We start from the raw sequence: 15,797 nt of genomic DNA, 5'->3' as shown, positions 1-15,797 counted from the left end.
CCAGCTCCTCCCGCCGGCCCGAGGAAGAATGGGGAATCGCCGCTTGCAAAGATACATTCAGATGACTGCTGACCGTAAATCGAGTTTATTTGTGTTCACAGAACATACCGGGCGACCCCACAGCCGCCCCCGATAGCCCACCGACCTTTGACACTGTAGCCACCCCTTGGGGGCAACTTCGAGGAGATCCTCGGACAAGGACCTTATTCCCAACAGTCCGCCAAAGCCTTACACAATAGATCCGCGGAGGTGACATCCTGGAGGACGGAATACCAGTCCCTAAACCTAAGACCCGCCACCATCCTTGCCTCAGCCCGGGCGCTCTCCAGGACCCAGATCCTCTCCATTCCTTCTCGGGAGAAGGGTCTCCCTAAGTTCTGGGAGCCCTGCTTCCACGTTTCCCACAAAGCTCAAATACTAAGAGATCTGCATTTTCAGTAGGGGGGCACATCTCACACCCCTGCATAAGTTAAAATAAATATTACATACACCCCTCCATCACCTAGGGGAACATACATAAATACATATATAAATATTAATTAGGATCAATAAGAAATAAATTAATGACGCTCTTCCCCACCCGATCTCGCCCCGGAGTGTCGGTGCTCCTCTAATCCCAGGCTCGGGCTGGAGTCTCCGCTGCAGTGTTGTGAGTTAAAATTGCCTCGGAAGTCCCAGTTTGGGATACGCTCTCGCGCACCAGGTACACCTGGTGTTTCTTTGGTTTTTCGGATTCTTTTGAGGGGGATGTGGGGAGTCCCGGTTAGAAGGCGGCCGGGTGTTGCTGGAGAAATGTGCTGAGGTCCAGAGCGTAGTCCGAGGGCTCAGAGGTCAGATTAAGGGACTCGAGGACCGGGGGCGCAGGGGTGGGCGTGGCGGATGCGCCGCTGGAGGTGTCCTCTGGAGCCAAGGGTGCCGGCACACCCTCTTCAGCCATCAGGATCTGGCAGAAGATGACGGTAAGCAGAAGAAAAAGGAGCCTTTTGGCAGGGTTCGGATCCTCGACTGGCAGCTGGCGCCGGACCTGAAGAGAGACAACGAAAGGAAGGTTAGCTGAGATCTCGGGGTTCGGCTGTTCCCGCTGCCCTGCCCCACCTGCTGCCTACTTCCTCGACACTCACCACTCGTGGGTACAGGACCCTACGGCTGCGCTTTCGATGCCCGCGGGAGGCGCTGGGGCGCGCGGCAGGGGCCACCGCGGGCTCCGGAGGAGGGTCGAAGGTGAAGATCTCAGGACCAGATCCCCGCCGGGGTCCGGGGCTGGTGGAGGAGACAGGGGTTGGGGCCCGCAGAACGGTCATGGTGGGGAGGGAGCTGCGAGAGTGACACATCGTGAGCTGAGCTGGGCGGAAGGCCGGATGAGGACCCGCGGTCGTGCGGAGCAATTTTTGTGCGCCCTGGAATGGGCGGATCCTTTTCGACTCCACCCACGACTGGGAGTGGTGGCCGGAGCGAGCTGGAAATTCCGAAGATTAAGCCGAGAGAGGGAGTGGCCTATGCAAGGTTAGGCGCCCAACTGTGTTGTGAGTGTGTGAGTTGTGAGTGGAGTGGGTGAGTTCCCGGACTTCAGGCACATGTCGGGACATGTGGTAGATGGAGAGGGGCCAACAGACAGCTTAGAAGGTGGTTGGGCCACAGGTCCCATCTCTTGGGAAGCAGGAGGACTTAAAAAAGAAATCTTACTGCTACAATAGTGACCTAGCAAGTCAAGAAATTACAGTTACACAGGCACATTTATACCCTCGTAGATGCACGCAGAAAACGCACACACCCCAAGAGGAAAGTTATTAGTGAAATAGCCAAGACGACATGGAAAAATGAACTACACACAGACACAATGCTTCCTGCCTCAACACACACTGTATTGTAGGGGCAGTAAAAATGGTCTCTTCTTTGGCTGGTCTAATAATTAAATTGATATAAGATAGATTAACAGGAAAAACAACAAGTTTAATTACCTACTTCTGGAACCCAGGAAGCCATGAGACTCAAGGCAGTAAGGCAATTGAGGCTTATAAGCAATCTTGAGCTAGGGAATGGATCAGTGGCCTGGGGCTTCAAAGAGGAGGAGGCCAATTCAGAGGAAGATAAGAACCGAAGTTTGGGAGTCAGAAGTTTGCCTTGCCAAGAGTAAGTCTTTCAGATAAAAGGTTATCTGTGTAATAGCTCTCTTTATCTTTCAGGCCTCTATCTAAATTCTTTTAGCCAGTTGAGGGAGAGAGGTAAAAAGCTTTTCCTGAGTCTTCTGGGTGTTGATTGCCTTCAGCTCAAAATAATTCACATGGCATAGTGGCACATTTTGGGGTGGCCTATTCTGCTCTTCTTTAACGTGTACATAACACATGCATGTGCGTGTGCGCGCACGCACACAGAGCAAAGGTGCAGAGACTTTGCAAGGATAACATAACAAAGCTACCCACTTAGATGTGTGCAGAAATGCTCACATAAGGCTGGTGCAGAAAGGCAAGAGGTTAGCAGCCACCCAGATTTGTCCCTTGTCATATAGAAAAAATAACAAAATTTATGTGAAGAACATTTTAAACTGTGAGATGTTATGCAAATATGGTAATGGTAATAAGAAGGGAGAGGCGCTTGGCTAAAAAAAAAAAATAGAGAATTGACACATTTTCATAACTGCCTTAGAGACAGCTGCTCATGGACACACAATTTAACATCCTTTGAGCATTCACTGGTGCTGGGTACCCTGTTGAAGGTACTGATCAAAGTACTAGGGCTATGAATTCCAGCATATGGGCTGCTGAGTGAGGCAAGCCAGATTTAGTGGGCACCTCACCCTTGTGGGCCTTACCTTATGCATGCAGGGGGGGGACCCCAATCAGGAGAACTGTTTTGAGGGTCTTTTTTAATTTTTTATTTAATTTTTTAAAATTTCCATCCAAGTTAGTTAGCATATAGTGCAACAATGACTTTAGGGGTAGATTCCTTAGTGCCCCTTACCCATTTAGCCTGTCCCCCCTCCCATAACCCCTCCAGTAACCCTCTGTTTGTTCTCCATATTTAAGTGTCTCTTATGTTTTGTCCCCCTTCCTGTTTTTATATTATTTTTGTTTCCCTTCCCTTTTGTTCATCTGTTTTGTCTCTTAAAGTCCTCATTTGAGTGAAGTCATATGATTTTTGTCTTTCTCTGACTGACTAATTTCACTTAGCATAATACATTCCAGTTCCATCCACGTTGTTGCAAATGGCAAGATTTCATTCTTTTTGATTGCTGAGTAATACTCCATTGTATATGTATACCACATCTTCTCTATCCATTCATCCATTGATGGACATTTGGGCTCTCTCCAAACTTGGGCTATTGTTGATAGTGCTGCTACAAACATGGGGGTGCATGTGCCCTTAGAAACAGCACACCTGTATCCCTTGGATAAATGCCTAGTAGTGCAATTGCTGGGTCATAGGGTAGTTCTGTTTTTAGTTTTTTGAGGAACCTCCATACTGTTTTCCAGAGTGGCTGCACCAGCTTGCATTCCCATGTTTTGAGGGTCTTAAGGAAACTGAAGACTAAGTGTAAAGGGGGACCCAAAGGAACTAGTGTTCACGCCTGTCTAATCAATAAGGTGGAAAAAACAAAAAGGTAAGACTTCATGGAAGAGTGGCATTTGAGATGACTTTGAACTGTGGGTGGGATACCACAGAGTCAGATGTGTAAGATGACTGTGAGGAAGAGAATGGAATCAGCAAAGGCCTTGAGCTGGAAAAGTACAGGATATGTTTGGGGAATCACAAGAAAAACAATCTTACAGTAAGTTTCCTGTAAAGGAGTAGTGGGAAGTAATGATACTTGAAAGGAGGTAGGCAGAGTGGAGAGAACTTAGCTGCCAGGCCAGGAAATTGAGTTTGACTCTAGATTGTGGATTCTGTGGGTCATGGGAGGATATAAAAGGAGGACAGTTCAAGCTGGGAACTAAGTAGGGCATGGGATAGGAGGCTATTGGAAAGGTTCAGGTGGAAGATAACAAGGGCCTGAGATGGGCTATGGCAGAGGGAACCAGGAAGAGGGGTGCAGTAAGAGACACTTGTAGCACAAGACCACAGAGATTTAATAATGAGATGGGAATCGTTAGAATCACGGAGCATGGAGAGTGCGGTGCTGACAGTTAAGAGTATGAAGGCTTTAAGGCTGACTCCAGGGATTTGAAATGCATCTGGCTCAGGTCTTTACTCCAGATCATATTATGCCTGGTGCACACAGAGTACGTATATGATCTCTTCCATTACAGGCTGTGCTGTGTCACACATGTCTTTGTGCCCTCCATAAAACCCAGCAGAGTGCCTTACATGTAGTAGTGGCTCAACAGTCTTATTAAATGAAAGCTGAAAATGCACATATGGTATTCACACAGTGGCCGGGTCACCCCAAGCTTTGAGACATGGATACACTCTTTCAAGCCACACATACAAAGTTACATCTTAAGAACAGCTGGGACAATTCTTTTTTTTTTTTTTTTTTTTGAGAGACAGAGAGAGACATGGCACAAGTGAGAGAGAGCAGGAGACACTGAATCCAAAGCAGGCTCCAGGCTCCGAGCTGTTAGCACAGGGCCCGATGAGGGGCTCAAACCCATGAACAGGAGCTCATGACCTGAGCTGAAGTTGGACGCTCAACCAACTGAGCCACCCAGGTGCCCCTAGCTGGGACAATTCTTACACACATAACAAACAAGGAACAAATGATGGTGTTTCTCAACCAAGGACATGTGGGATGCAAATAGAGGACATCCCCAGAACTGGGCTAAAATAGATACACTATTTCTGTGTATACAACTGCTTCCTAGGCCTCTATGTTTCTTTATTTTACACCCATCATTGCTGTCTAAACTCATGTATTAAACACTTCTTCCTGACCAACATAAAACACACCTCTACAGAAACACATCCCTTTCCCATACCTGCCTTTCACACCTGCCACCATCCTTGTTTTCACACCCAAACAGTGAGCCCACACAGCTACCTGCATCCTTATTCCAAGGGAACCTGCACGCCACACAACTATTAAAATGAATACATGACTATTGGCATGCGTGCATGGGCCCACATACGTGCTCACACAGATGTAAATTGAGGGTGGGGGAGATAGTGATGATGGAAGAAACAGGCTTGGTGGGAGAGAGGTGGGGGCACCCAAGGTCAGGAATGAACAACTTGTTTATGATGGAAATTTTCTCTAGGGCATTAGGCAGGGGAGGGGAAACAAAGCCGGCTGTCAGGATCTTGTTTCACCACTACCTCCCACATCTGGAATCTGGGCCTCCAGCTGGGCCTAGTTATCTTTATTGTCCTCCCGGCACAGAGAGACCTTTCTTTGTGGCAAGGCCAGAATGGGACAGAGCAGAACGAGACAACCCATACTGCTCACCATTCCTTCTCAACCAATGTCATCCCTGTTTCTGCTACCCTCAGAGACACACAGCTCTCCCCACCACCTCCTGACACACAGGAAGCTAGGGAAAGGTTGAGAGTGAATCATTAAGCCAATGAAAGGGTGCGGGGGTGAGTGCTGGGGGATGAGTTAAGGCCAGGAAGGGCCAGGGGCTGAGATGGCAGCTGCACCAGTTCTCACTGCCCTAATCCTGGGCAAACAGGCCGCTGGCCCCTTTCCATTCCACTGCTCTCACTACTCCTCATTTCCTTTCCATCTTCCCCAGGATTGCCATGCTCCTTCACTCCCCTCATTTGACCCGTGAGCTTGACCTCCTGCCAACCTCTTTCTTAGCCACTTGTGCATTTTCTTACAACACTTGCTACCTTGGGGAATCATTTTATCTATTTGTTTACTTTTTGTTGTTTGTCTCCCCCACTGGAATATAATCTCCATAAATATACAGGACCACATCCGCCCTTTTCCTCATGATGTCTTGGTGGTGTCTCCAGTACATGGCCTTTCACCTAGTAGGGGGTTCATAAATATTCTTAAATCCATCTTCTCTGAGGAGCTACCGCTCACCCTCAGAGGTATCTGTTTATCCAGCTGTGTCCCTTCAAAGGTCTGTCCCCCCCCCCCCCAATGCTTCCTCTCCAAAGAGGAGACGGGGGATGCTCAACTGTGGCTCAGGGGAATCTGCCATTAAATTGGAAATAACTGTGCAGGCGATGGTTGGCAAAGCCCTGGCCCTCACTCTGTATAAATCCCTGGCATAAGAGTGAGTCGTGCCTGTTGGCCACCTAGAGTATTGCTGCATTGCTGACTGAAGGCTAGTATGGGGGACAAAGGTAATGGGAAGGAGACAGATATTTGGAAGTGGGAACTTTTGAAAAAGGGTAACAGGGTTAGAGGGCTGGAGTCAGGGTACTCAAGGAACAGAAACAGAAAGCTCAGCAGCACCTAGATGTTTGGTAGATACTCAGTAACTTTGTTGACTTGACTTGGTTTTGCAGTAGAAAGGAGACATGATGTAGCAAAAAGAGCATATTAGAATCTAGTGGTGTTAGAGGAAACTGGGTTTAAACCCCAGCTTTGCTACCTATTAACTATATGATATTGGGCCAGCTACTTAATTTCTCTGAAAAGGTTCCCTCAATTGAAATGTGGGTGCACCTGCACCCCAAAGTTTATAGCAGCACTATCAACAATAGCCAAAGTATGGAAAGAGCCCAAATATCCATCGATGGGTGAATGGATGAAGAAGATGTGGTATATATATACAATGGAGTATTACTCAGCAATAAAAAAGAATGAAATCTTGCCATTTGCAACTACGTGGATGGAACTAGAGGGTATTATGCTAAGCAAAATTTGTCAGTCAGAGAAAGACAAATATATGACTTCACTCACATGAGGACTTTAAGACACAGAACAGATGAGCACAAGGGAAGGGAAGCAAAAATAATATAACAGGGAGGGGGACAAAACATAAGAGACTCTTAAATACAGAGAAAAAACAGAGGGTTACTGGAGGGGTTGTGGGAGGGGGGATGGGCTAAATGGGTAAGGGGAACTAAGGAATCTACCCCTAAAATCATTGTTGCACTATATGCTAACTAACTTGGATGTAAATTAGAAAAAGAAAAAAAAAAGAAAAAAAGAAAGAATAATGGGCAAATTGGCTTTCAGGTTACTGTGAGGATTAAGTATATAAGTATACTGCTCCTAGGCACATAGCAGGCGCTTTTTCCCATGATGGCCACTATTATGATTATATGAAGAGGGGCTACTTCGGGGGAGATATGGGCAGCAGTGAGCTAATCCAGGAGTAGAAGACCAGGGTGACAAAATAGCCTCAAAGTGCTAACGTCATCAGGACATAGAATTTCTCTTTTGGGGTGCCTGGGTGGCTCAGTCAGTTAAGCGTCTGACTTCGGCTCACGAGTTTGAACCCTGCATCGGGCTCTGTGCCGACAGCTTGGAGCCTGGAGCCTGCTTCAGATTCTGTCTCCCTCTGTCTCTGCCCCTCCCATGCTCGTACTCTGCTTTTCTCTCTCTCAAAAATAAATAAATATTTTAAAAAATTAAAAAGAAAGGAATTTCTCTTTCTCTTTTCGCCCCAACCCCTTGCTTCCCTCTCCATCTCAGGCAGGTTTTGTGGCTTTTTTCTTTTCTTCAGAGAAGCAGAGACTTCTGCATTCCTAGTTCTTGTTCAGCGAGTTGACTGATTTTAAACACCTTTCCCCTGGCCCCATGCACACACATTCTAGCTGGAACAATTCTTGCTAGAGGCATGGCAGTAGGGTGAGCTGGTGAATTCTTGGCAGCAAGTTAATAAATGACCCTCAAAGATGCCCATTTGGGCCTTAGGAAGGTCAAGATCAGGCCCTGACAGTTTTCCCTGATGCAAAAGGAAGGCAAGAGTGCCTGGAGCACCAAGGCAAGGTCACAAGAGAGCATGATATCCCCTGTCCTGATATACAGCCTGGTCCATGCTAGTTCAGTCCAACTCAACCAAAATTTCCTGGAGGCTGCTGAGAATGGGGAGCTGGGAAAGGACCCAATGTGCCTGTTCTTGTGCCAACACTGGCTTTCTAGGACCCGGTGTTGTAGTTCCTCCCTTTGGCCTCACATTTCTTCCTATCAGATAATAACTCCATGAAAGCAGGACTTTATCCATCTTGTTCACTGCTCTATATTCAGTGCCTAGAACTTTACTTCTCCATCATTACAGGCTGCCTGAAAAAGCTGGACACGTAGGGCCCTTTAACTCAATGTTACAGAGTTGTTCATGTGGGAAACAGCTTGCATCTCTCTGTAGAGTGCTCCCATGTCAGCATTGGAGAGTATGATTGCGATTTAATTCAAAGCATAATATGGGTGGTGGGGAAGGGGAAAGTGCAACAAGTAAAGTATTCCCCCCTTTGTCCGACCTTTTCAGACACCCTGTATTTACTGGATGAGTATCTGTAAAGTCAAGTGTTTAGATTAAAGGCTCTCTGATGTCTCTCCCTCCTCTGCAACCCCATGATTCACAGTGTCTCCCATGGGTTCTCAAAAGTTAAACTAGGCCTCCCTCCTATTTTCAACACAGCCACCATAAGCCCTTTTCTTTGAAGGTTGGGAGAGGCCTCTAGGGGTGGGATAAGAGCTCCAGGCTGGCCTGACTCCAGCTGCCAGCCGGCCCTCCTCCTGGTATTTCGTGTTAGCACTAGGGCTTGACTGCCTGCCAGGGGGTGAGCCCTGAAGCTGGTTTTCTGGGAAGGGTAGGTGCCTGTGTGACTCAGAACCAAGTAGGGGAAAAAACATGTTCACTCAATCTCCGGCACCCTCCTGCCTGGCCTGGCTTTGGCCATGAGCTCATGAAAGAGGAAGCTGGGCCAGGCAGACAGTAGCCCTGCCTTCCCTCAAGTTTTCTCTCCGTGGCCTCACAGATTCCCTGGAGTGTCTGGGCCTCATGTTGCCGTCATCCTGTCTCCAGAGTGGCCCTGACCCTTTTATGACAGTCTCCCTTCCCAGACGATTGGTCAGTTGTTTCCCCAGGTTGGAAATCCCACCCGGCACAGAAGGGGATTGCTCACAAGGGGAGGCTGAAAATACTCTATCCCTTGGGTCTGTTGATCTCCACCAGGAACCATGACTTGTTTGGGTTTGCTCCTGTAACCACTGAATCTCTGGAATAGACCAAGAGATTCTAACCCTGAGGGCCTCTAACCCTGTTTCAGGAAAGAAACAGAGGGTCTCAAACTACTGGGCAGCTGAGCTACCCTCAGGGTTGCTTTATACTGAGACTTATCTAATATTTTTGGCATGCAGAACAGTCCACTACCAGAAATGCACTTTTTATTTCAGTGGAAATTATGACAAGGATGGGCCACAAAGAACCTTCCTAACTCTCCTCCCCACTGTCCATCTTCTATGTCTTCCCCAGAGCTTTCTTGTTAAAAGATGGACTTGACTGGGGCGCCTGGGTGGCTCAGTCGGTTAAGCATCCGACTTTGGCCCAGGTCATGATCTCACGGTTCGTGAGTTTGAGCCCCGAGTCAGGCTCTGTGCTGACAGCTTGGAGCCTGGAGCCTGCTTTGGATTCTGTGTCTCCCTCTCTCTCTGCCTCTCCCCAGCTCATGCTCACACTCTGTCTCTGTCAAAAATAAATAAACTTAAAAAAAAAAAAAAAAGATGGACTTGACCAAGTCAGTGCTTGCCAAGCAATTCTGTGCCTCCAAACTCTCCAGTAGGGCTGCGCTGGTTTCCCAACCTAAGTCCGGGCAACTTCGTGGGCTTTCTCTCTCAACTCCCCCAATGCTTTCCTCCTGACCGGAGATACAGCACTATTTTTTCACATGTGCCAAACTCTTACCCATTGGACCCTTCACACATGACACATGCAGTTTCCTCTCTTTTTTTCCTCTCCATCCTCCTGGGAATACCCTGCCCTTACTCCCACATGCAGAATTAGTCCATCTACTTCTTTTTAAAAAAATATATTTATTTATTTTTGAGAGAGAGAGAGAGAGAGAGAGAGAGAGAGAGAGAGAACACAGGTGGGGGAAGGGCAGAGAAAGAGGGAGACACAGAATCTGAAGCAGGCTCCAGCACAGCAGGCTGTGCTGACAGCTCGGAGCCCCAATGCAGGGCTCAAACTCACAAACCTGTGAGATCATGACCTGAGCTGAAGTCAGACACTTAACCAACTGAGGCACCCAGGCACCCCTAGTCCATCTACTTTGTACATAAACCTCTTGAGGCATAAAACACAATTTACTATAGTCATTTGTTTATTGATCTTTCTGATTGCCTGGACATGCCATTGCCCTTTCTGGTTGCCATGACCAGACACTGTGATGCAGCCATTTTGATGCCAGGAACATTTTGACAAGGCAAAAAAAGTTATTAAATTGGGGCGCCTGGGTGGCTCAATAGCTTGAATGGCCAACTTCAGCTCAAGGCATGATCTCGCGGTTTGTGAGTTCGAGCCCCACATAGGGCTCTGTGCTGACATCTCAGAGCCTGGAGTCTGCTTCAAACTCTGTGTCTTTCTCTCTGCCCCTCACCTGCTCATTCTCTCTCTCTCTCTCAAAAATAAACATTAAGAAAAGAAAGTTTTTAAAAAGTTATTAAATTGTCAGCACTTAGAGAAAATAAAAAAGAGGGGTGCCTGTGTGACTCAGTCAGTTAAGCATCTGACTCTTGATTTCGGCTCAGGTCATAATCTCACAGTTGTGAGTTGGAGCCCCACAACAGGCTCAGTGCAGAGTTCAGAGCCTGCTTGGGATTCTCTCTGTCTCTGTCTCTGTCTCTCTGTCTCTCTCTCTCCCTCTTTCTCTGCCCCTCCCCTGCTCATTCTCTCTCTCTCTCTGTCAGAATAAATAAATAAACTTAAAAAATAAATAAAATCAGAAAGAAATGTACAAACCAGGTTTTCTCAACCCATCTCTATGGGTTGTGCTCATCCTCTCACCTTTTCACATAGAAGTTGCTAGTGTTTGATGATATTATCTTTTATAAAAAGTCAGGTATATTGAAGTATAGCTTACATACAGTAAAATGCACCCTTTTTAGGAGTACAGTTTGATGAGTTTTGACAAACTCATATAGTTGTGCAAATGTCACCCCAACATGATATAGAATATCTCCATTGCCCCAGAAAGTTCCTCATGCTCCTTTGTAGTCAATACCTGCTCTCCATTCCCAGCCCCTAGCGACCACTGATCTGATTTCCATTCATGTAGTTTTGCCTATCCTAAAATGTCATATAAATAAGACTATATGAGACACTCTTTTGTGTCTGGATTATTTTGCTTAGTATAATATCTCTGTGATTCATCCATGTTCTTGCACAAATCAGTAGGTCTTTCCTTTTGATTTCTGAATAGTATTCCATTGTATAAATATACCACAGTTGGCTACTCATTCACCATTGGTGGACATTTGTGTTTTTTTCTTCTTTTTGGCTATTATGAACAATGCTGCCGTGAACTTTTTATATGACTCTTTTTGTGGACATGCGTTCTTTTATTTTTCTTGAGTAAGTATCTAGGAGTAGTACAATTAAGTATAGATTTAACTTAATAAGAAATTTCCATGTTGTTTTCCAGAGTGGTTTGCCATTTTATTCTTTGACAGGACTATTTTTTTTTTAATTTTTTTTTTAACGTTTATTTATTTTTGAGACAGAGAGAGACAGAGCATGAACAGGGGAGGGGCAGAGAGAGAGGGAGACACAGAATCGGAAGCAGGCTCCAGGCTCTGAGCCATCAGCCCAGAGCCCGACGCGGGGCTCGAACCCACTGACCGCGAGATCGTGACCTGAGCTGAAGTCGGATGCTCAACCGACTGAGACACCCAGGCGCCCCTGACAGGACTATTTTAAGGAAGCTGCCTCAAAACATCTCTGTTGCTGGGGCAGCTGACTGGCTCAGTTGGTAGAGCATGCAACTCTTGACCTCAGGGTGGTGAGTTCAAGCCCTACTTTGGGCTAAGTATAGCTTACTTAAAAACAAAACAAACAAAAAATCCCCGTCAACCAAATCTGCCAAGTGAAAATGTTTTCTTCATCAGAGAACAGGTTCTCTTTTAGATTACCTCAAGGGACAGGGATGGGATGGAATGCAGCTATGTCCTTGGTTAGCTATTGATCCTCTAAAGGACTGGCATGTCCTCAGGATGCTGCAGCAATTTCCCTTGGAACTGCAGCAGCTCCAAGAACACACCCTCCTGACCTCACCCAACAACCTTGTGGCTCAGTATCTCTGTCTGCCTTGCTTCCCACTCCCTTGTAGGCACTGTTCTTTCTGACTGCTATACATGAATCAATTTAGTTAGTCTTCACAAACCCCTACTATTATTATTTATACCCTCATTTTACAGAGGAAGAAAATGAGAGGTTCAATGAGGCAGCTCAGTTTCCCAAGACTGCATTACTATAAAGTAGTAGGAGTTAGACTGGATCTCTGGTCTATCTCATTCTGCAGTCCAGCTGTGTGGCATATTGGTCAGAGTGAAGTCCAGAGCTAGTCCACTTGGGTTCAATTTCATTGTTCAAATTTATATAGTATTTGTAGTAAGCCTCTGAAAAGAGGGCTTTTATAACATCTATTTTACAAGTGAAGAGATACCAAGGCTGTTACGCAACAGCGGAGGGTGGGGGGAGTGCTAGGATTGCCATCCAGGAAGTTTGGTTCCAGAGACAGAGCAACCAACCTCTATGTTTTCCTGTCTTTCAACAATCCTCATTATTAATGTTATTATTTGGCTCACTGCCCTGGCTTTTAGTGTCTTTGGGGTTTTACACTGCTTTGACATTTGCATCTTTGCTTAGGTTTCACTTTCAAACTCTGAATGTGTTGTGCACTCACTCCCCAGGATGGAATAACTTTGGTGGGTAGGACTTTTGGGCATGGGTACCCCTGGCTATATCACTGCCCTTTGAGAACTGCCTCTAGCTCAGGCAAGAATCCTAATCTAGCAGGCAAAGTCAGGGAGGTAAGTTATTTGCAGAAATAATGCCCAAGAAATCTCCTTCAGCTCTTATCTCAAGAGGATAAGGACTTGAGATCATCTGAAGGGATTATTTGCTTCCATAAACAAATTTTTTAAATATAATTTATTGTCAAATTGGCTTACAAACAACACCCAGTGCTCATCCCAACAAGTGCCCTCCTCAATGCCCATCACCCATTTCCCCCTCTCCCCCACCCCTACCCACACACCCTCATTCCATTTTCTGTATTTAAGAGTCACTTGTGGTTTGCCTCCCTCCCTCTCTGTTTGTAACTATTTTTCCCCCTTCCCTCCCCCCATGGACTTCTCTTAAGTTTCTCAAGATTCACATATGAGTGAAACATATGATATCTATCCTTCTCTGACTAACTTATTTCACTCAGCATAATACCTTCCAGTTCCATCCACATTGCTGCAAATGACATGATTTCATTCTTTCTCATTGACAAATAGTATTTCATTGTATATATAAACCACATCTTCTTTATCCACTCATTAGTTGTTGGATATTTAGGCTCTTTCCATAGTTTGGCTATTGTTGAAAGGACTGCCATAAACATTGGGGTACATGTGCCCCTATGCATCAGCACTGCTGTATCCCTTGGGTAAATTCCTAGTAGTGCTATTGCTGGGTCCATAAACAAATTTTGAATTCTTTCAGATGAGAGACAATCATTGAACCCCTTGTCAGGGCTTAATACTGTACCTGGCACATATTAGGTACTCAATAGATTTTTACTGATTGGTTGATTGACTGATTGAATGAATGAATAAAGGACCCAGATTCTCTTAGTTTAGCTCTGTGCTGTCCCATAGGGTTGCATGTAGCTATTTAAATTTGAATTAAAGAAAATTTAAATGAAGATAACGATGGTTATCATATTGGAAAGCATGGATATAGCACATTTCTATCATCACGGAAAGTTCTATTGGACAACACTGGGTTAGATGATGGGGTGAGAGAAGGAAAACTGGTGCATAGGGGAAAACATTTATTGAAGGCTGATAGCTTTACCTTGATTTTGATACTTTTAAAACAGCCTATGGCACAAAAACAGACACATAGACCAATGGAATAGAATAGAAACCCCAGAACTAGACCCACAAACGTATGGCCAACTCATCTTTGACAAAGCAGGAAAGAACATCCAATGGAAAAAAGACAGTCTCTTTAACAAATGGTGCTGGGAGAACTGGACAGCAACATGCAGAAGGTTGAAACTAGACTACTTTCTCACACCATTCACAAAAATAAACTCAAAATGGATAAAGGATCTGAATGTGAGACAGGAAACCATCAAAACCCTAGAGGAGAAAGCAGGAAAAGACCTCTCTGACCTCAGCCGTAGCAATCTCTTACTCGACACATCCCCAAAGGCAAGGGAATTAAAAGCAAAAGTGAATTACTGGGACCTTATGAAGATAAAAAGCTTCTGCACAGCAAAGGAAACAACCAACAAAACTAAAAGGCAACCAACGGAATGGGAAAAGATATTTGCAAATGACATATCGGACAAAGGGCTAGTATCCAAAATCTATAAAGAGCTCACCAAACTCCACACCCGAAAAACAAATAACCCAGTGAAGAAATGGGCAGAAAACATGAATAGACACTTCTCTAAAGAAGACATCCGGATGGCCAACAGGCACATGAAAAGATGCTCAACATCGCTCCTCATCAGGAAAATACAAATCAAAACCACACGCAGATATCACCTCACGCCAGTCAGAGTGGCCAAAGTGAACAAATCAGGAGACTATAGATGCTGGAGAGGATGTGGAGAAACGGGAACCCTCTTGTACTGTTGGTGGGAATGCAAATTGGTGCAGCCGCTCTGGAAAACAGTGTGGAGGTTCCTCAGAAAATTAAAAATAGACCTACCCTATGACCCAGCAATAACACTGCTAGGAATTTACCCAAGGGATACAGGAGTACTGATGCATAGGGGCACTTGTACCCCAATGTTTATAGCAGCACTCTCAACAATAGCCAAATTATGGAAAGAGCCTAAATGTCCATCAACTGATGAATGGATAAAGAAATTGTGGTTTATATACACAATGGAGTACTATGTGGCAATGAGAAAGAATGAAATATGGCCCTTTGTAGCAACGTGGATGGAACTGGAGAGTGTGATGCTAAGTGAAATAAGCCATACAGAGAAAGACAGATACCATATGTTTTCTCTCTTATGTGGATCCTGAGAAACTTAACAGAAACCCATGGGGGAGGGGAAGGAAAAAAAAAAAGAGGTTAGAGTGGGAGAGAGTCAAAGCATAAGAGACTGTTAAAAACTGAGAACAAACTGAGGGTTGATGGGGGGTGGGAGGGAGGGGAGGGTGGGTGATGGGTATTGAGGAGGGCACCTTTTGGGATGAGCACTGGGTGTTGTATGGAAACCAATTTGACAATAAATTTCATATATTGAAAAATAAATAAATAAATAAATAAATAAATAAATAAATAAAATAAAAACAGCCTAGATCAGTCTTCTCTCATTAGATTATGTTGCATACTGCCCATTTAGAAGTCTCGGAATCACTTCAGAAATCTATTATTGAAAAAGAGAAATATATCTCTGATCACACCCATGACCCAAACTTCTGAGAAAAAGAAGACAGGAGATTGAAGGAGGAACTAAAGCCACAGTTTTCTTTCTGTCATAGGCCACAGGGAACTAACCCTTCCAGGGTGCCTTGTGCCCATTATCTCATCTGGTCCTCTCAACAGCCCTGTAGGACACAGAAGGGCAGTGAAGGTAAGTGGCTGAAGGTCATGTACTTGTGAAATGGTGGAGGTAAATCCCCATACTCAAAACATCAGTAGATTGAGTAACAACTGTGTTCCAACTAAGAGCAGTAGAAGACAGAAGGATGGATAAAATATGCTTTAAGAAGCTTATAACCC

The 15,797-nt window shown here is 45.3% G+C and overlaps 1 protein-coding gene across 1 annotated transcript; it reads right to left on the bottom strand.

The window, feature by feature from the left end:
• Positions 1-69: 69 nt before the first annotated feature.
• IER3 (immediate early response 3) lies at positions 70-1,382 on the bottom strand. Its single transcript, XM_049653705.1, has 2 exons — positions 1,122-1,382; positions 70-1,024 (listed from the first exon to the last, which is right to left on the bottom strand). Exons 1-2 carry the CDS (start codon positions 1,329-1,331, stop codon positions 764-766), a joined length of 471 nt encoding a protein of 156 aa, XP_049509662.1. The 5' UTR covers positions 1,332-1,382; the 3' UTR covers positions 70-763.
• Between the last annotated feature and the right edge of the window lie 14,415 nt (positions 1,383-15,797).

Source organism: Panthera uncia (assembly GCF_023721935.1).
Source record: "Panthera uncia isolate 11264 chromosome B2 unlocalized genomic scaffold, Puncia_PCG_1.0 HiC_scaffold_24, whole genome shotgun sequence".
In the NCBI taxonomy this organism is placed as follows: Eukaryota; Metazoa; Chordata; class Mammalia; order Carnivora; family Felidae; genus Panthera; species Panthera uncia.
The sequence above is the reverse complement of the archived record's forward strand: the minus strand, read 5'-3'. Positions and strand labels throughout refer to the sequence as shown.